The sequence below is a fragment of the Meleagris gallopavo genome, chromosome 14 (assembly GCF_000146605.3).
Source record: "Meleagris gallopavo isolate NT-WF06-2002-E0010 breed Aviagen turkey brand Nicholas breeding stock chromosome 14, Turkey_5.1, whole genome shotgun sequence".
NCBI lineage: Eukaryota > Metazoa > Chordata > Aves > Galliformes > Phasianidae > Meleagris > Meleagris gallopavo.
In genome coordinates, this window is record NC_015024.2 from 4,868,768 (window position 1) to 4,890,926 (window position 22,159).

The window sequence follows — 22,159 nt, forward strand, 5'->3', positions numbered from 1 at the left end:
AAAAAAAAAAAAAGCAAACAACACTTAAATTGACAGCTAAGCATTAGTTTTAACTGAGACATTAGATGCACTGTAATGCATTTGAAGTATAGGAAATGAATAAAAATAAAAACAATTGAACATGCTAAAGTTTATCATCTGAAGTATCTGCAGAAGTACAACATCACGTGAGTCAAATAAGCCTGCTTAGTGGTGTAAGTATCATGGTGTGCATTAAGGCACAGCGAAACAAACACAACAGGTACAAGTACAGGTACAATTAGATAGCACTTACCTCATTACACCACTTACTGAAATATGATGCTCTCTGCCAACGGGTGCACAGAAGCAATGAATACTCTTTATTTGATCTCAAGAATGTAGATTACACTTAGGAAATGAAGGACATACCCCTGGGAAGGACAAACTTGAAACACAAATCAAGGGTAGACAATCATCTGCACATGGACTCCTATGGAAATGTGATAGCCAAAAGATTAATGGGATCAGTCCAACATGCTGGACAGCTCACGCCTAAGAAAATTCAAAATATGGTTACTATTTTTCAATGTTAAAATGCTTTCAAAAATATTACACAAGAACCTCTTCAGTGTTGCCTGCAGATCTAGGTGTTTTCTTTATTGCCCCTTACAGTACCTTCAGAACTAAATATATTCACAGAACCACCAAAAAACCCTAAGGCCTACTGAGGAGTCGCCACACTCTTCACAGTACCAGCCATTGTTTCCAACAACTTATCTTTAATTTGAGATGAAGACAGAAACCATGACCCCTTTGAAAAGAGTAGCAGAATTCAAATCGACCCAGCAGGTCCAGGACAGCTCCTGAAGGAATTTCCTTCATTTCATGTCTGAATAATTAAAGTTCTTGGATTACACAAGATGAGAAACAAAGAGTTTTAAATGATTTATTTGATTTCTCCACATGATCACAGTTATAGTTTTACATCAATAGGGTCTGTTACTACTTACAAACAGAATGCATATTAAAATGAAAGCACTCCTTTCTTCCCCATAGTTACAAAAGGGGTCTCAAGCCTCCCCAGAACAGAAGCTTCTTGTAAGTGTAATTGTTTTTGAAGTCTTTAACAGTCTGCATTCAACACCTAATTCTAACAGTTTAATACAACTCAAAGCTGATTTTAGTTCCTAGCAGGAGATAGGTATTGTAGGCAACCTCCAAGTGACTGCAGACTTAGAGTAATACTAATTTACACGCTATGTACAATTTAGAGAATTGTCTACTCCCCCTACTTGGTCCCATTTTCACCACCCCCTTTTCTATTTTCCAAATTTAATCTTGTTATTGGTTCCTCTTTTCTTTTAAATATATACACAATAATCCATTTTGCAGGCAAGAAGTGCGATGGTATTTTACAACGGAACAGCAAAATGCATGCTTAACTGCAGAAAACACACAGCTTCATATGGAACAGCAAGTCAACATCTAGAGATTCATTTTTTTAAATATCTGCTGACTGTCTTTCAGCTCATTTTATCAAGAAACAAGAGGCTTCTGCTGCATGCAGTACATGATGGGAAAATCATTCTACACTGTATGTTAGACTTTTTTCTTTTTAGCGATACAAGACGTACATTATATTAGGATGAACTCTGTTTTCTGTTTTTACATTGTTGCACATTTCCATTTTTAACTTAAAAGAAAATTAAAAACCCCAAATATATATTTAATTGTTGTCCCAGAAAAGATTTTTGTCGCCACACCTTCATTCTTTAGGTTTCCCTTTCATTTTTTCAAATCAGCAATACTACTTTGCCGCATTTTTTTTCATGGGAAAAGAGAAATATGGTCACTTTACACAGTTCTGTACCAGTTTTTATTTGGCAATGGCACTTGAGAAAAAAAATTCAATTTTATACCTGCCTGCAGGCTAAAAAGAAAAAAATATATATATTAGTTTTTTTAACTGCACAGTGTTTAAAATACTATCATCTTCCTGTTCTAGACATGACTCACACTGTTCTAAGCAATTGTTAGCCAAGAATGGAATCAGAGAAGTTATACTAAAACTCTAAATACAGTTTAAAAAAAATAATCGAGTCCACTGTTTCTCCCTATTGTTTTGAAATAATGTTTACAGTTACTGTGCTCCTATATGACCATCTTGATTTTTTTTAAACTAGTCTCAAAATAGTCTGTGATTTTACACATGCAACTTAATGCACCTTAGAAGGTAGGCACAAACTCTTTCTCCACGTGCAGATGAAATCATTTGCAAATGTTTTTTGCATGCACAGTTGTGATTCTTCTGAACATCTAGTTGATTGCACATGGAAAATCATAGATCAAGCATTAAAATGTGGCTTACAGTGTAAGTATAGAATATTTATATTTGACTAATTTAAATGAATGAAAGGGGTTTTGAAACAAAGCAAATGCAGATCTGGGAGATTTAAGGTTTTCACTGTTAACTAAGTAACACAGCTTGAGTCAGATTTTCCTCTCAGCTGTTACTGAACGTTCTGCATTTACACAGTACACGGTGAATTTTACTTACATTAAAACTCTGCATCTGAAACAAGTACAGTCTCTGCTACTCAGTGAAGAGGAGCACTCTTACCTCCATTTCAATCAAAAGATGCAGTTTGTGAAAGATATTTGTAACCAAATGACTCTATCTTTTCTGGAACAACCTATAAATTACAATTAGACTCTACTATTGGTACAGATGTATGAAGAAAAGTCTACATATTGAAATATGTTATCACTTTACTTCAACTAATATCAACAGTTAACACTGATATATTTTGCAAATATACAATATGTAGAGTGTAGCCTCACACTAATAACATTAGATGACATGCAGACAGTTCTACTTTCCCCTATAAGAACAGTATATATTTTTTTTAAACTGCAAGGAACAGAGCCTCAGGGGACCTGTAGGAGCCCTCTTAAGGTTAGCCGCAGAATTTAGACTAGTATGAGTGATACTTAAAAATTATAATGCAATCACTTGTTTTCTTTTAATGAAGACAATTTAGAGGAGCAGAATGGGAAAATATTGCACATGTGGGAAACAAATGTGGACAGCTTTAAACAAAAGGCTAAACTCTAGATTGCTGCATTTGCTCTCTGTGGAGGTTAACAAAGTGCTGAGTTTGCAGTTTTGCTGGTATTGTGATATCAATGGTATGAAAGGGAAAAAAATTACACACACCCCAAATATTATAGATGCCATGAGCAAGCCAATATGAAGGTTACTCTCTTATTCTCACTTCAGTCTCATTTTAACTTCTTTCCACTTTAACTGATTTCTTCATTATTCCTGAAAAAATATTATTAAATATAAAATTGACTACTATTCTTACTTTTACCCATCTCACACTGGAATTTTTCCAGAGCTCATCCTCTTCAAGGTTTGCTTTTAGGCTGGTACAGTTTTGCAGTTCTGATTCCTTTGCCTCTACTGTTTAGGTGTAAAGTTCTTGCAGTGGCTCAAATTGCTGAAACTACAAAGTAGGTGCCATGTGTAACTGTACAGGATTTAGGGATAAAATTTTATATCAATTTGCAAATGGTCTGATTACAACACATAAGCAACAACAGCACAGCCTGTTTTTATGTGATGTCTTGCAACTAACTGGACTATGAAAGTGAGGGTTTGAGCATAAACTCAGCCTGCTGAGTGCTGGTTACTTTCAAACTAACAAATGTGATGAGTAAAAATGGTGAAGCCACTTCATTGCTAGTGCATGGCTACATGGAATTACAGATTTTTTTTTTTCTTTAGTATATATAAAAACCCTACACTAAATTCTAAAACAAACCTTCAAGTTTTAGAGCACTTCCACCTGGAAATGCTCTCAGACTAGAATTCAGCTTAACAGGGGGGTAAAAATAAGAAATTATGGTAAACAGGAAACAAAGTAGCTGAGAAAGATGGAAGTTTGCAATTTTCATGTTTGAGATGAATGTTTTTGCAGTGTATACATGCACCTGTTATAACTCTTCATGTGTGTTCATTAAAACATATGCATACAAAAGAAATGTGGATCATGTAAATTCACAGTTATCACAGCCTTTAAAGTGTCTAAATTTGTGTGACCAATGCTTGAAGATGACCACTGGTGAAAGGTCATCCCTTACATTGCTACCATATAATTACTGCATCTTAACAAGTTTGCTTACCTGAAATAGAAGAGCAGTTATAATACTGATTACATATGATATCATGTTAATAAAATAAGGATTTATACAAAGCAGTATTTGACTACAACAATTAAATGCTATGTTACTTGGCACATTTAATAATGATTGCTTAGAAATCTTAGCAAGTCCAGAGGACTGACTTCTAATGAAAATACTGAAATGTCTGAAATTTATTTCTAACATTTAGTGTTTTTGGTCTACTCTTTCATATGCTATTCATCTATAATACTGTCCTATCAAGTAAGTGGAATTCCTTGTAAAGTCTATATTGCTAGCTTTGTGGACTGAAAAAATTTCTTTCCAAGCACAAATGTTAACTATACAGTATATATATATATTTATATGTATATATTTATATTATATAAAGTTTACTTACGTACTTTCATCAACCATATCAGGTCTACTTATTTTTTGCCCATTGACAATAAAAGAGCAAGAATGCAACACTTGGTTCTGTATCACTTTTTTCCTTTTATCATAGACTATGTTTTTATTCTGCAAGTAAAATTGTCAAGGGATTTGGTGTAAAAGGTAATTTTACTCATATTCAGCAAGCAGCATGTTTTCAAGGCAGTCTGGAAATAAGAACTAACCAGATGGTAAGCATCTATGGAGTAGATAAGTGAAACCAGTATTGATTGCACTAACTTGACTTAATTTTATCAGCAAGCCTTTAAGCTCACACGACTCAGTTAAATTGTTTGTCTAGGTAAAAACTGACAATATTATTTGTTGCTTCCTGTAAGTGCTTTTGTAATTGTGTTTAAAACTACAGTTATTAAGAGGGTCAATACGTTCTAAACTATTGTGCTGATGCCGCTGTGTTTGGGCTTAGTGCTGGCTGAAGTGGACGGAGGTGGTGGCGGTCCATGGTGATGCTGAGTGTGTTGGGGATGAGAAGAGTGCCCTGGGTGTGGAGGGGGCAGTGGTGGATGAGGAGAGTGGGTATGCTGTGCGTGAGGGTGCTGCATGTAAGGAGTATGCTGGGAGTGTGCCGCATGCTGGGAATGGGGCACGTGTTGGTGATACTGGTGTGGGTGCTGGATGTGCTGGGGAGGGTGATAGTGGTGGTGGTGGTGATAGGGTGGTGGGTTCTGCTGCATGTGACAGTACTGCGAATGGTGAGAGTGTACTTGTGCCTGGGTCTGTCCCTCAGCTGGCCCTGCATGATGCATGGCAGAAGGATGCTGTGAGTGTTGCTGATGTGGGATTACTGGAGGGTGTGGAGGTTGCTGTGATGAGCCAGATGGTGGATGGCCTTGGGAAGGTGGCTTTCCCCTTTTACTACCAAATAAGGAACCTAGGAGTGAGGAGGAGTTAGGCATAGTCTGGTGAGGGCGAGATGGACACTCTCGGGTTGATGTAGCTCTTCGGCGCATGTGAGGACTGCTAATGATGGACCCCTAAAAAGAAATTAATAGAAATAAAAATTAAAAAAATTTTAAAATGTTTAAAAGAAAAAGTTCACACTGACCCACAAACTCCTCCTTCAGTGCTCACATGGGTGGAATATGTTAGAGAGTTCTAGGAAAATTTTATTTCCAACTTCTCTAAGTTGCCAGCGAGGCAATCATGCCCTTCTTGGGACATTTATAGGCATTAACACTTTACTATAGAAAGCTATTATTGCTTTAGGTATGAAAAATGTCACGGAAAAGTAGCATGACAAAATATCTAGGAGTGTGTATTTAAATGAAAAATACATTTTAAAATACTTAAAAATTACCATATTTGCTTTTTTAAAAACAACAACAACAAAAAAACATTAATTCAACCTAAAAGGTTAAACACACAGCAGCAAACGTTACAATTCCGATTTCAAAAGCTGTATTTAAACTTATTTAAATAGTAGTATTTTACTACTATACACCATAATGCTGCTTCTCAAGTCTACCTCTAAAGTATGTGTTAAATGGAACCACATCACTTTTGCCACTAAGTTTTCTATGTGATTTGGTCTTTCTGAGCTGTGGTCCAATGTTTTCTATTATTTAGCTTGGAATGATCTATTTAGTTTCTGGAAGTTTTGGGTTTATATTTTGTAAAGAGAGATATGGGACACAACATTTACTATGCAAAGTGTGCTAGACTTAAACTGCAATCTATCTGAAGCAAACAAAAAAAAAGAAAAAAGAAAAAAAGAAAAATCTGCAAGCTGAATTCAGACATGAACAGTATATATAAATGGTTTGAAGATGAATGAAATCTCATGAAATCCACATTGAATTAACCTGTCTTATTTTTTTTTTTTCCTCCCATGCCCTATCTGTGCAATTCCATGGTGTCATGACTGCATACACTGAACTAGAAAATAAGCAATGGGAATGGTTGAGCATGAAAATCAATAGTTTTAGCTAAATATCAAACAGCAAGAACAGTGTACTTTGTAACAAAGAGCAAGTGGGCTTTTAAGCTGGGACTAGACTGAAATGGTGGCAAAAGGACACATCATATTCATTTAACCATGCTTGCAGGAACAAAGGGAACAAGGTTAGCTCAAACCAAAAATGGCATTGGTCTAAAACAAGCTGTCAGTGCTTTTTAAGCTGGAAGAATACAAAGTGAGTAGCCTAGGCATGCATTTTACTTGAGGCAGGCAGGTTATATGTTAGAAGAAAAAAGAGCAAAAAAATATGTATATAAAAGAAAGGTTTGAAATGCACATCATCACATCCAGCTAGACATCAGTAACTTCCTACTTACTTCCATATTGCTGTCTAGCGATCCTGCACTGCTGCGTCGCCCACGCTTGCCTGCCCAGGACATGCAACACCATAGATTAGAGACTGAGACAAGACCCGGGTGAAAAACAGCTGCTTCCCTGAATCGCTAGAGGAGTCTCTAAATGCTACTGGGGGGCTGCAGGGGAATTAACACTGCACTGGACTGGTACAATAGCTACTAAGGCAGAAACTTACATTTTTAAGGCCATTAGTTAATTTAAGTTTCTGTACCTGACTTTAACCTAGAAGGCATTTCTGCTGTGAATCAACTGTAAGTACTGGGGTGTGATACTGCAATTTGTGCAACTCCTAAAACACATGTATCTTAACATCTATATTTAGCAGTACGGTCATGATGTTGACCAACAACAATTTTAAGTTGTTCAATTTCCTGGTATCTAATTATTTATGAAGTTTTCTTTAAAGACCTGTAGCATTGATATATATTCGTGGGGTGGTATTAGCTTAAATGTATAATTTAATATTGGCAGATTCTGAACTTCATTGTTGGGGAATGCCAGTGGCATCAGTTTCAGCATTTCAATTTCGAACCTCAGTGGATTTCATATAATCTGCTTTCATGATGTTTTAAAAGAAACTAAACTTAATTTTTGGTTAATAAATAAAACTGGAATCTGTCATGACATTATGGCTAGATTTTGTTTGTTTAGCTGTGCAGTGCTTTACATTTAAGTTTGATGGACCTGTTGCTTGTTTCAACACTCTCAGATTGCCCAAGTCATTTTCCTACAGCTACACATGACATACCAGGCTGTTTGCCTAAAGAACCAAAATACCTCAATGATCATATATAGGACACAGGATCCCAGATTTTATGTCTCATTTCAAAGGAGAGAGAATAGCCATGGCTGTAGTGGAATTAGGCATTTTTGAAAAGATGTCTTGTTGAGCATCGCTTAGGAAAGTTTCAAAATACTTTACTGGAAAGGTCTATAAACAATGCTAATCTCTGAAGAATAGCCAGGTTCTCAAAGCTGCTGTAAAATCTGTATCTTTTTAGATACATATGTTCTCTCAGTACAGCTATTTTCCTGCAATGCCAAGTATCAGTGAATCTCCACTCTATACTGGCAGGTTGCTGACTTCAGAATTTCCTACTCTTATAGGTGATTTTGGAGAGGAATGTGAGAATTTCAGAATCACTGACCCTACGAGGCACACATCCGCACCTTTAGAAGCCCAAAACCCCGAATATCTGTTGTATATCGTAGATAGTTCAGGAGAAGAACTTTGGGAGTGGTTTGGTAGTGGTTCCTGGGAGGTTTGCCTTTGCTTTTTGACAAGTCCTCTCAGAGACAAGTTCAGAACATCCGTAAGTCTTATGGATCAGTATGATCTAAGATTATAACCCAAGACTATTGGATCTATGAACACAACTTTGACATATTTAGTCATGGGTCGTAGCCCTGCAATACAGCTTTCTCTTAAGAGCTACTGTTCTCTCTGGGCTACAGCAACATTTAATCCTCTCATTATCACTTAGAGTTACTCACAAGTACAACCTCCTGTACAGACATTAAAATCAGGGAAAAGTGTTTGTGGTCAAAGTGTTTTGGTCATCTTGTATGTCTGTTGGAATTTTCAGCAACTCCCTCCAGACAGACTGTCATACATCTCTTGCTGCAAGTTTTAGTCTCATTAAAATCATAACTGACCCTCTCAGGGTTATGACAATACTTTACTTTCACTTCTAGTCAGGCTTTGATCTTTTTCTGCTCTGCTAGAGGGATTAGTACTGATTAACATTCAAATAACTCTTGCTTGTTTACACAAAAACAGTGAAAGACAACCATCTTTGAACTTAGCAGTGAATATTGCAAGTAAGACTGACAGTTGCCATAAGTCATTAGATATGGCCAAAAATAAAAAAAAACAGGAAAATCTAAAGTATTTTGCATATTGCGGGAGGAAAGTACTTAAATGAAATAACCATGAATGCAGTATATATGGACAGAAAGAGACAGATGGATTTTTGCTTAGAATAACTTCAAGGCACAGAAGTACGAGCCAAGAACAAATGGAAAATCCTATTTTAAATGCCTGTAACTTCCCACAGATAGGCACTATCCCTACACAGAAAATTTTGTTTATTTTCTTGAAAACAAATTGAACTCAATTCCGCATTGGCCTACAGCACAATATGAAAGATATTAATTAAATTCTCCAGAGCATTCTCCTGTCAGTCTATGTTTATACAGATTGTACTCTGGCCTTTGAGATGGCAAACCATCTAAAAATGTCTTTCTAAAGTAGCAGTTCAAATTGCATTTCAGGAAAAGGGTGACTGTGCTAGAATTGTGTGTAAGTACAACTGTACTAGCTTAATAGTTTAGTATTGTCATATAAAACAAGGTGGTGCTTATCAAATCTGAAGATCACTTTTGCTTAATATATTCTGTCTGACATGAAATTTTTAAGAATGTTATTTAGTGTGGGTTTTAATTTATTTTAACAATTCTGATTCATTCAAATAGTTCACTGATGGTAGATACAAAGATTCATTAGCTAATGTAGTACAGTGATATAATAAAAATACACAATTTGGCTTTGTAGGTCTTAAAAAAAAAGTTTGGAAAAAAGTTTTAAATGGTCTTTTTGATAAAGCAAACTAATTTAGCAGCTCTTCTAACAATGAGTCATTACCCTAACTGTACTACACAGGTTGTGAAATTGAGATGCACAGCAGCAGCAGAATCTGCAACTACCTAGCTACAGATATAATGGATACTACCAACATAACTGGTTCAAAATTATCTAAAGAATACACTCTAATGATAATCTACAGAATGCACTTCTCAGAAAGAAGTGTCTCTTTGCAACATAAATATTTTCATCTTGTTTTCTGTGTGAGGCAGCTACAATTCTGTGATCACAGATCAATTGTGAAAACAATTGCTCGGTTTCTTCAAAAAGATTATTCTCAAAATGCTGATTAAGTTCCAGACTGTGAGGATACAACATAACTACATGTGACCTTACTGACCTTCACTGGAAAAGCAAACGGTGTCTTTTGCAGAAGACAAAAAAGTTGTTGGCACAAAGGTGGCCATACACACTGTGAGGTGTTTTTATACAATATATCTAGAGAATAATTTGGTATTGACATGGACAAATCACAAAAAACCTTGATTCACAGAAATCTATTTTATTAAAAATTATGAAATTATATAGTGATCATTACTGTTGCTATTCCATTGAAGAAAAGGAAATTGAACAATAGAAACAAGGGAAGATGAAGGGAAAACCTCTCCCTGCTCAGAAAACTCTTCTGGTAAGGGAGGAAAAGATTGCTGGTATTCTATGTTCTATAAGATGCTGCAAAATCTGTGGGGGAGGAAGAAGATAACCGAGTAACCCTGCCTACATCAGATGAGAAAAGAGCCAAGGGACTGCACCAGCTCATCACAGATTGAGTCAACAGATTAGGGGATTCTGTAATTGCATGAAGCCAGAGTCCCTTTAAGGGGATTACAGTGCAGAAAAGTTTTACAATCTTTTTTTAATTACAACTTACAATAAACTATTCTGAAAATAAATAAATGAAACTGTATGTTTGTGGGGGAGAAATGGAGAAACTTTTTCCCCTGAATGTAGGAAGAAATATTTTAAAAAGTTAACAGTCAACAAATGAGACTACATGAAGTATATAGATAGAGTTATTTTAATGCTGAGACTGCTTTACTGCAAATGCTTTTAAAAGTGATCTCTACTGTTCTGTGATTGTTTTGAGACTGCTCAGGAGATTATGAAACAAATACTATTTATATTCACAGTAACCATTACACCACCTTGCATATCTGTGCAGATATCAGTACACTATAACTTTCTAACCAATGCAATATTCTCCCCGCCTTAAAAATTGAGGGTGAGGGGCATAAAGCTTGATTTCCACTAGTGCTCATTGCTGTAAGCCCAATGTGAAAGAACTTGCTCCTCCAGGAACAGAAAAACTACTGGCATTCAGATTGACTAGCCCGAAGTCATCCAAAATCAGAAACAAATAGTAATCCATGCTCAACTTTGGTAAACAAATCAATCTTCCCATGTGCTTAATGGCTACACTTTCCACATCGTCCTCTAAATCTACTAATGAAATAACTGCATATTGCATAAGTGGTGAAAAGGTCATCATTCTACCAGATTTCACAAAACTCAGCTACGACTGCATTAGAATTTGTTAATTGTTAAATATTTTTATGTAAATTAAGAATTCAAAATTACAGAACAAAATCTCAGTTCTTCCTCAACTACAGCTCAAGAACATGTAGTAAAAATAACTATTTTCTCTTCTTTTGAGAAAGAATAGAGCACAAGTGCTTCTGACACATTCACACCTCCGAGCAGTTGGTTACCATATTATGCTTTTTGTCCTTGGAAGTAACTGTCAATCCACAGCTATCAATACTACCCACAAAATCAGGACCTCATTCATATCATTTTCACAACTTTCATCTAAACTATCACGGCAAACGCACAGAAGACTAACCTCAGAAAGTGGTTCCTGACATTCGCTTTCTGACAGAGAAATCTTGTTTTTCCTTATGGTTTACAGCTTAAGGGTCAGAATCATTATGGTATCAACATTTATTAGACCTAAACTTATACATTCACACAGTTTTCCAAGACAGAAATGTAAAGTCTGTTTCTACTGCCACTGTTCACTATTGTGACATCTGGCTGAGAGTAATGGACTTTTCTGTTTTTTTTTTTTTAAATACAGTTTTGTCATATACACATCCAGTCAAAATGCTGTTCAATCAGATTTCCCTTTCCTTGAATCAATCTTTAAAAGTTTTTATTTGCTTTTACAATGTTCATGAGTAGTTATCTGCCTTCTTGCAAATGTATGTAACCAAGGAGTTCCAACATTAATTAAACTTATTTTTTAATAAGAAAGAACCCCTTTGAAAATTCACTTACATCCTACAGAAAGATACATATCCCAAATAGTCCCACTCCTCATTTTTCCTTGTCTTTTCTGTGCTCCATACCACAAAAAGAAGATTTGAGGCAACCTAACTCAGCAACTCTTTACAAAAGCACTCATATGGTATCTCCGGGACACAGTAACTTGCTAACTGAAAGTGATGCATTTGTTACTCTGTGAATCATCTTTCCCATATCAAAACCAAGTCAGCCTCATATGCAAGCTAGTCACTGAGAAAAGGTAGAAAATGTTGGTATAATTGCAGTAAATTATTATATGAAATAACAAAGCAAGTAACACATGTCATTTTTCAAGTCAGTTGCACTGCACAAGACCAAACAGAAACTCTCCATAATTCTCAACTTGTTAAAATTAAGTTTAGTTGGGTTTAACAAACTCATTGATAAACCCTGCAGTCTGTGAATGATTTCTTTATTTTATCATGGAAAAAAGTTATTTTCAGTAATAAGCATGCTAAATGTATGCATGCCCTGTTGAAATGTGATGTTTTCATGATTATGAATACTTGTTTACTGCATAATACCCAGAACATGAATTTAAATTTATGGCAACGTTCAAATGTCTGGGATGAAAAATTTCTTTGAGATGAAAAAAATTGACCAAGAATTACATTTATGTATAAACGTACCTACTGAACTCACATATTTAACAATATGGCAGTTCTCATTCTAGTGAAATAAAAACAAAAAAACAAGAAGGGATGATGAAAGTATCCTCAAATCTGAGATACAGTAGTGGTGAAGACTTAGTGACTTGATCTAAAATCCATTGAAGCCAATCAGGCAAAAATATTCAACTTCATTGTGGATCAAGGCCCTAGGTCTTTCATATGAAGCAAATGGGCATGAAGATGAAAGTCTAAATGGAGAATAAAACAATTGAAAGAGCTTACTCTCTCTATACTTGTATGCACATACATAGACCCACAAAACATTGGCTATAATTTTAGTTTACAGCGATTTTATTCATTGCAGCTAGAATCAATTTCTCCATTAAAAAGAAAAAGACAAAGAGCGTCTACTACCAAAGACAGACACAGTACTGAAATTATGACTATACTGTAAACCATTCACTGCAATTAAAAGAACAAATCAGATTAGGCAACGCAGACTATGAACTAAAGAAAATAAAAATATAGTTGCTACTGCTTCCAGAAGTACTTTCTGAATACTGGACATAGTGTTCAGATGTGACTTCTTGCAATGACAGGAATCACGTTTAACATTGAAACACAAGGTTACTACCTGCGGTAGCCTGTATTACCATGGGTATGGCAGTTGTGCATTACACACACAAATCACAAAATAACACATACCAAACTTTCCCCTAATTCTTCTTTAGCTAGAAAGTCCCACCACCACTCCTTTCCAGTCCTTAGCTATATTAATCAGCTAATAAATTTTAGGAACATGAGTGGTTTAGTGGGATATCAGTATTCTTTCCCAGAATGGTTTATTTCATTATATGGGCAGTAATATTTCACAATCACCTCTTTTACAAGAATTAGGAACTTTATCTTGAATTGCAAAATAATAAAATAGAATTGGGGGCACTGTATAACTGAATTATATAGTTCTAAACAGAATTTAGTAGGGCTTCACTCAATTTCATTCATCAGTGTGGTAACACAGGTACACTTGAGCACAAAATACACGGAAAGCAATTATTACACAGAGACCAATTTCTTTTTTCCTAAGCCTACTTTATCAAGGGAAGAAGCAAAGCAGAAGAAAAAGAGAAAGGTAAACTAAGTGGGTTACTCTTAGCGCAAGTCAACCACTTCTTCTATAAAACACTTACAATTTTTCCACTGTCTTCACTCTCCTTTTAAAGTATATATAGCAATCTACAATGGTTTAAATGTTTTCAAATAATTGTGGCTCAACAGAACAAGGGTAAAAAAAACAAGCAAATTAAACACAAAGTATGACAGAGGAGCTATTAAAAATGTTTGTAGTTTCAGTGTTACTGTAAGTTACTCAAGTTTCAGTGTTCAGTTCTTAAGGCCTACTGTGAGCTGCGACTTATGCATAAATCACACATCTTTGCATGCTGTAGTCAGAGCAAGGAAATAAAGGCAGTGCTTACCTGCTTCAGACAGGTCTCTAAGGGAGCTGCTCAGTGCACTTCTTTTCAGCCCTTCCCCTGTAGCGTAGCTGTCATCCAGGCAAGCTCTGTTCAGCGTCCCATTGCCAGAATCTTTTTTCAGACTGGAGCACTGCGACATGCTTGGACGCACCACCCCCTTCTGTTTTTCTAGTTCAGCTGAAACAAAAGAGAATAATTTTTCAATTCATAGTTTCTGGCTATAATGAAGCACCATAATAACATCACAATTTCTGTATGTGATCACATACATACTCTGGATAACAGTTCATTTTGGCAGATGATGATAAATACAAGAGGAAATTTAGCTCTATACCAACAGCTTTAAAGCACAACATACAGGATGAATGGCGATTGCTCTGTTGGAAAAACTGAAGATAAAATTCTGTGATTAGACAGTCGCATGAAATCCAGCAAAACATGTATGTATGATTTGTATGAAAGCTACCTAATCAGAAATATAAATGTAGAAGTGCAGGAAAAAAAGCAGAAAAAAAAAATCATAGAATGGTTTGGATTGGAGGGACCTTAAAGATCACCTAGTTCCAACTCCCTGCTTCCTTTAATTATTGAAAGGCCACAAGGTCTCTCCCTGGAGACTTCTCCAGGCTGAGCAACCCCAACTCTCTTCAGCCTCTCTTCACAGGAGGTGTGCTAGAGGTGCTCCAGCCCTCTGGACATCCTTGAGGCCTTTTCTGGACCAGCTCCAACGGTCCATGTCCTTCTTATGCTGGAGGGCACCAAAGCTGTATGCAGCACTGCAGGTGGTGTCTGACAAGAGCAAAGTAGAAGTGAAGAGTCACCTCCCTTGCCCTGCTGGCCATGCTACTTTTGATGCAGCCTAGGATATGGTTGGCTTTTGGGCTGCAAGTGCACACTGCTGACTCACATTGAGTATTTCCATAAATTAACATCCCCAAGTCCTTCTCCTCAGGACTGCTCTCAAACTGTTCTCCACCCAGCCTGTTTTTGTGCAGGACCTTGCACTTGGCCTTGTTGAATTTCCTGAGATTCACATGGGCCCACCTCTTTAACTTCTCAAAGTCCCTCTGGATGGCCTTTTTTCCCTTCAGCATGCAGAAAAATTCAGTGAAAACTATCCAAAGGGCTGTCATCACAAATTTCAGTCACACAAATTACTCTTTACATTTTTACTGTAATTTATACTAACAATTATAAATCTGTTGCTATTTACAGTTTGTCCAGGCTAACTTTCCACTGCATCTATATTGTATTAAATTACTGTAAATGATCCTAGATGAAGTTTAAGAGATCATTGGGTTTTTCTTCTTTTAGGAATAAAAGCCATGGAAAAAACTAAGTTATTTTGAAGTTCTGAGGAGTTCTAATGGGCTATGCAGACATTAAAGACTTTCTTTCTTTGATTAGTTTGAAAATGCTCTACTATATGTACCTTTGTACTTACACTCTATTCTGTGCTTTTCCATTTCTTGAACTTCTGCAACTGACTCCCTCAAATCATCTGTAAACTTCTTCCTGTCCTGAGGATTTGGTGCATTGAAATTTATTAGTACTTTGATATCTGCTCCTGGAACAGCTGATGTGAGCCGTATGCCATTTGGATAATCTAGAAGAAAGAGTGAAGAAAAATGTGAATACTAAAGCTTGGGTCATTTTTCTAAATTGACATAGGGGACAAAATCAGGGAAGTAAAAGTCAAAGAGCACAGAAAAACAAAGATCTGTAAGACATTATGAAACTGCTTAACTGTCGAGATACAGAATAGATATTGAAAGGCAACCTTTATGCAGCTGTTACCCTTACGCTATCATGTGCAATATAAAAGAAAAATCACAGAAAGAAAGAAAAATGTAGAGGGATTGATAATTCTTATTTCATGGAATAGATCCCATTACCTAGCTTAATCAATTTGGGTTTGCTGAGTAAAGACTACTCAAATATTTCTCAAGTATAAGAAACTGACTCATTCTTTTAACTTAACATTTTTAATAATACAGACATACACTAGCATGTAATGTAGTTTTTAACATTTCCTAGTAAGTTTGCATCCTGGGCACCCTACATAGTTGATATTTTTTTTTTTTTAATTTTAAATGGCCTGTGAAATTACATACTGGGAAGTAAAGTGGTCCATATTGTGGGCACCATCGTATAAAAAGCAGAACTCTCAGAAAAACCCTCTTTGTCTCTCCTGCTGTATGAGGCTAGAAATTTTAACAGCTACTCAGAAATATTCTGTAATTGAGATTAAAGGTTCATTTAAAGAAAGACAGTATATAATGAAGATATGCCCGGCTACAGACAACAGTATCAGCCTTTTCTTGAATCACAGATCTCTAGAGACAGGATGTCAGAAAAATTCAAAATGTGCATCCCAATTCACGATGTTTTCTTTAACTCACTGCTTGATTCAAATCTTTAGTTATGTATGCAATCTGAAGTCCAAGTGACACCATGTAGTAAAAAAAAAAAAAATCACTCAAGAACCAGTTGATGATGTAAGGTAGTGTCTTCCCTCAAAGTCATTAGGTTTCAATAATATATAGATTTAAAATATTGAGTAGCAAGTGCAAGTACTAGTCTATTCTCATACTGTTCTCTCAGGTGAAAAAAAGCTGCCAAGTACCGCAAGCTTCAAGGGACACAGAGAAAAAGGAGGGAGAAAGAATTTAGTGCTTCTGCCAGGGTCTGATACTGGCATCTGGCACAAAAGCAATATCTATCTAGCTACTCTGCTTCTCCTAAACATATGACAATACCGGCTATCTTTCATCAAATAAGACAGCTGCCTTGAGTAGTCTGCAGCTGCTGTCACTCAGAATATAGTCAAATGGCCAAAAATACAGTGGAGCTGATGCTAAGAAAGGTTACAGAAGTGGATCATATGATAAAACACCACGTATCAGTTTGAACCCTGAAACCAGATATCCAGAGAACAAGTCTAAAAAGTATACCAGTTGAAAAAAAAGATGTTTTTGAAACTGAACAAGTAAAGAAACTTATTAACTCCAAACAGTCACGTTAGCTCCTTCACAAAAGAATAAATAAACTACAAAGCTTCACACATTATACAAACAAAACGTTTCATTTCCAAATGATACTTCCCTACAACACATGGATAAAGCATCAGGAAGCGCTGCCATAAGTATTAATGGTTTTTAGATACACTCTTTCTAAAAAGATTTACTTGTCCTGAGTATTTTCAGTGATTTTGACTGAAAATGTAAAACATATTCCCTGTGGTATTTACTAGAGATAAATGACATAATTTCTCCTACGGAGCTCATCCACCTCTCAACATAGCTGATTTCTATTATTAGCCCAAATCATTTTGTTCAACCTCACTAGTAGACAAACCAGTATTTCTGTTGCTTCTTCTTTAATTACACTAAATTTTATTCACTTGAAATCAGCTGATCCTGACAGCTGCTACATAGGTTTAATGAATGGCACAGTGGCTCTGGCCAAGATACCCTAAAGCTTGACTGGAACAGGGAAAATGGAGATGATCAATTTTACGAATCAGACAAGAACAATACTTCTCTTTCCCAAGTGAAAAATGACTATATTCTACCCAAGAGACAGCAATATTAGAAGTACAATCAGCTCTCTTATTCATCATCTTCTGGAATGTCTTACCTGAGAAACCCAAATACATCTACTGAAGCGTCTCAGTGAAATGCCTACAGTTTGCTAGCAAGAATTAAATCCTTTTCTCCAGGTCGCACTATAGATATTTTTAAGCTTACTTGAATAAAGTGCTCCTACTTGGTATGCTTATGGTATTTTTCTTTTTCTTTTCTTTTTTTTTAACTGATATCAGAGGAAATAAATATTCTTCTACTTATAGTAGAATCCAGTACAGAAATATTTGCTGTTCCTCTCTAAAAATGAATTTTATATTATATAAAATATGCATGAGAGAAAAAAAGGAAAGAAAGAAAGATGTTTGCATAAAAATAATTCACAGGCTACATCACTGCTATGAGTTCTTCTCATTCAAAATCTCCAGATGCTTTGACTCATAAAAACCAGTAATTTCTTCTGAGTGAGATGAGCATTGGAGCTCATTTTCAAGGACAAATGAATACAAGAGCTTTTCACAAGAGAAAAGCACAGGAACTACTGAATGTCAAACTGAAATGTATCCAATTTATCATGAAAGTTGAGCTTTCATCAAATAGACTGTCTCCCTAAGAACCATGCAGACAACTGTGCTTAGCCACATTATTACTGATACTGCCCCTGGCTTTAAAATCTGCAGGAGCATAAGCAAAACACTGGATTTTTGTTGGACTGTTGACTGCTAAGAATGAGAAAGCACTAGGGAATATTAAATTTATGCATATTACAGCTGACATAAACAAAAAGGTGGCAGAAAATACAACCTTCAATCCAGAATCTCTGCCTAATTCTGTCTGGATTTATATTTGAGTATGAAGTAGACACAAAGGTAACACCAAATCAGGAAAATATATGAAACAGTGGCTTAAATTACAGAAAACACTACAGTAGTCGTCATTATCATATACTGAGTTCCAACTAATTGTACCATTGATTCAGCAACATTTAAAATTTATTTATTTCTTTACAACCATTCCATTATTTACAAGTGTCCACAAAACACATTTGGCTAGAGCTGGCTTCTGACAACTATCAGTCTAACAGTAGTCTTTGTATGCTGACACCAGGTTGTAACCTTCAGGACTAAACTCAACTCGCAGCAATTTTATTCCTAAATTTAGAATCAAGTCCTGTCCAGCCTTTTGTTTCATACAATTTTTATTTATTTTTTTTAAAGTAAATAAAATCATGTAAAAAGAGAGAAAAGACTTACACTGGTTCTCAAAAAGAAGAACTTGCATGCCATAGAGGGAAAAGGACTGTCGAAAGCTGTATGTAACAGAGTTCTTCTTCTTTTGAAATATCTTGGTCACCTAAAAGTTATCAAATAAATAATGTAAAATATCCCTTTTATCATGCATTTATAACCCTCTAGCAAAAATTAACTTGCTGTTTCTTTCTTTTTTTCATAATTCAACTTATGTATTAAATCTGCTGCTACCCCAGAAACAAAAAACTAGCTTTGAAGTACTGCTTTCTCAGCCAGAAGGTTCAATATTTTATCCAGATGCAAAGCCTATGTTTTCTGTTCTCCAGGACTCTACTTTTCTACTTTCAAGAAGAAAAAAGCCTGCACATTTATTGTACACTGTACATGCAGGAAAAACATATATTTTTTAAAATCATCCTTTTAAAGAAATTAACTGCTACCACACTTTCCTTCGTGCTTTCTTCTCAGTTTGACTACAGACAGCCCATTGGTATGGACTTCTTGACCCAAGTTTAATTCTTATCCCTTCCTCTCACCTGCAGTGTGATCTTCCAAGCCTGTTCCACTTGTACACCTCCAAATATTGTCTCACACCACCTCATCCAATGAAGCCATTTTTCCCCTATCAGCCCCTATTTGAACAAAAGCTCCAAGGTCTGTGGAAAGCTTTACTTTTTGCAACAACACAAGTAACACAACCCTACTTACATCAGTTCTGGGATGCTCCTAAGTAGTGAATGGATTCACTCTCCAATATCAAGAGATTTATTTTTAATAGTTCTTCTAATTTTTGCTTTTTCTATAGCATTTTACTAAAACTAACAAATCTCTTCATTACTAACAAATCTACATTACCTACAGAAAATTCTGATAAAATTACAGACATCAAGGAGATAATAAAAATGAACAAGAAGTTAGAAGCCTGAAGATGACAGCACTTTACCAATTTACATCCAAACTCACGTTTACATATCCTATTCTTGTTTCAGTGAATAAACATGCTTGGCTCATACAATGTCCATGACAATCACAGAAATACATAATCTTGTTTTACTGCAAGTAACTGGAATTCATTATTTATTGAAGGGAGACATTCCTTAGAGATATAGTTAAACTACAGGTTATTTTTGTTCTTTATAATGAGAGCTATTATATTAAAGTATTTTCTTATGCTCAAGTGCAGTAATCAATAAAAGGCTTCCATTTAAAAATAATTTATATACAGTGAACAAAACTAAGAAAATTTAAATATTAATCATTCTGAGATTGCTGTAGTTCAGAGTAAAAGATATTTATTTCTAGGAATGTGCATGCACTTATTGCTGCTGACTTCACAGACAGAGGCATTTCTGAATACCACACTAGAAGTCTTTTCAACCCCAGAGATAGTAAAAGGATACACTGAAAAAGAGGAAAAAAAGTCATTCTTTTTCTGGAGAACTCTCTCCCAGAGTTCTCCAGAAAAAAAAATCACTTAGATTTTATAAGCAATAGGTAAAAATGACATGAACAATCCGATGACAGTTCATTAAAGGCCTCCCACATCACAGTCCTTACTCCTACACAAAAGCATGACGAGAATTACAGGCAAAAGTTTGTTCAGTTTAAGCACATGGACAGAATAAGTCTTGTAATATAATCAGGTTAATGTTGAGTAAAAAGGAAAAACATCAATCCTCTCTGAATCTTAGCGTTAGCGAAGGTAATCTTACAAAACAAAATGAAACAAGACCCCCTGAAACTGAAAATACATACCACAAGAAGGTCATTAAATAAAAATATTTCTCGCTGGTGCAACCCAAGCTTCTGAGGTTTATTCGGATCAGGAACTTCAAAGAGTCTACAGTAGCAAACAAGCCTTCGGTGGGGTAGGGAGAGGACCTATGGTAATACAAAAGTTCATGGTTACTATAGCAATATTTAGCCAAAGAAGAGGGCCTTTCAAACCTGGAGTCTTTTACGAATAATTCAAATATCTTTTACCTCTAAGCTCATTACACTTTTTCAATAAAAGAGGAACAATGCCAAAAAAAGATTCCTATGCTACAAACTGCATGACATTCAAACTTCAACAACATACTCATATCAATTCTAACAGCCTGCATTTGGATGCCACTGGAAGGCCTATTAGGGGTAGATCCTTACTTTGTGAAACAATAAAACCTTAACAGAACTCAAGATTAAGCTCATAGCAAATTATATTTTCATCATTCTTATATATCAAATATATCACATATCAATATATGAAACAACTTTAGCTTTTGTGAGATGACAAATTTAGCAACATTGTAGATTACTTTTTGTCAGCCACTGAGTTAAGCCAGTTTTTTCATTCCTTGATACAAAGGAAAAGGTGACATTAGAATAGTAAATGCATTTTCAGGATGGCTTGTTTTCTAACGCCAGCAACAAAACCAAGAATTATGTTCCATTTTTTATTAGAAATGCCTGCTGAACCTATCTCCAAAGCTGTATTTTCAGTCTAGTGAGACTTCACTTCTTTCAAATGCAAGAGATTATGCTTTGTTAACAATATTAAAAGTAACCCTTTAAATTTTCAAGTAGAGAATACTCTTCAGTAACTGGATATATTTTATTTATATCTTATATTTACTTATAATTCCTGTCCTGATTCTGCATAGGAATGATGACATTTACTAGGAAACAAAAGCAGTCAGACTATTAATGCTGCTACTTCCTCTATGTGAGCAGGAAAAAAAGAGTAGAGTGGAAAAAAAGCTTAGTGTTTTTTATCTGCCCTTATTCCTGATTGTTGTCACTTCATATGGTGACACTTCAATTATCCCTCCCACATAAAATGACAGCTGCTATTAACAGACAAAATTTTAATGGCATTTAATTTATCTATGCCATTAGTTTAATTACTCATCCTCTCTGGACTTGCAGGGAAAAGGTATTTTAAAAGTATATCTGATATTTTCTAAAGAAGTCGATGTTGTGAAGAATGCTGGAGAAATCAATGGTTTCTACTTTCAGACTGACTATTCTGGTAATTGAACAGTTTATGGGGGTTCTCAGTGAAAAGTAGCAGGAATAAAAGTTGCATGTCCTCATTGTTCCCTGCCTCCAGGTACATGGCAGACTTACATTTGCGACTGCAACATAAAGGGTATCACCCAGTCTATGGACTTGCAAACAACTACAGTGAGCTTGGTATTGAAATTTAACTATAAAAAATGTTTTCACTCATAGCCATGGATGATCCTGTAAGATTCGCTTCCACCATACTTCACAAAGGTAACATCTTTCAGTTGGTTTTTACAATTCAGTGATACTCTTAGACATGCAACCATGAAACAAAGACAGAATAGAAAGCAAACTCTGAATGCTCTTAATTACTTACATGGAAAAAAA

General features: G+C 35.6%; 1 protein-coding gene across 10 annotated transcripts in view; it reads right to left on the reverse strand.

The window, feature by feature from the left end:
- Window positions 1–893: 893 nt before the first annotated feature.
- Window positions 894–22,159, reverse strand: part of IQSEC1 (IQ motif and Sec7 domain ArfGEF 1) — a 314,042-nt gene continuing 292,776 nt past the window's right edge. For 8 of the 10 annotated variants that reach the window (XM_031555538.1, XM_031555537.1, XM_031555536.1 and 5 more), the window contains 6 exons: window positions 20,540–20,665; window positions 18,788–18,887; window positions 15,383–15,556; window positions 13,951–14,127; window positions 6,874–6,923; window positions 894–5,573 (listed from right to left, as the gene is read on the reverse strand). In XM_031555538.1, coding sequence (XP_031411398.1) covers window positions 4,968–5,573; window positions 6,874–6,923; window positions 13,951–14,127; window positions 15,383–15,556; window positions 18,788–18,887; window positions 20,540–20,665 — 1,233 coding nt within the window. In that variant the 3' untranslated portion in view covers window positions 894–4,967. The remainder of the gene's footprint in view (window positions 5,574–6,873; window positions 6,924–13,950; window positions 14,128–15,382; window positions 15,557–18,787; window positions 18,888–20,539; window positions 20,666–22,159) is intronic. The other 2 variants (XM_019620032.2, XM_031555539.1) reach the window with 2 other exon arrangements.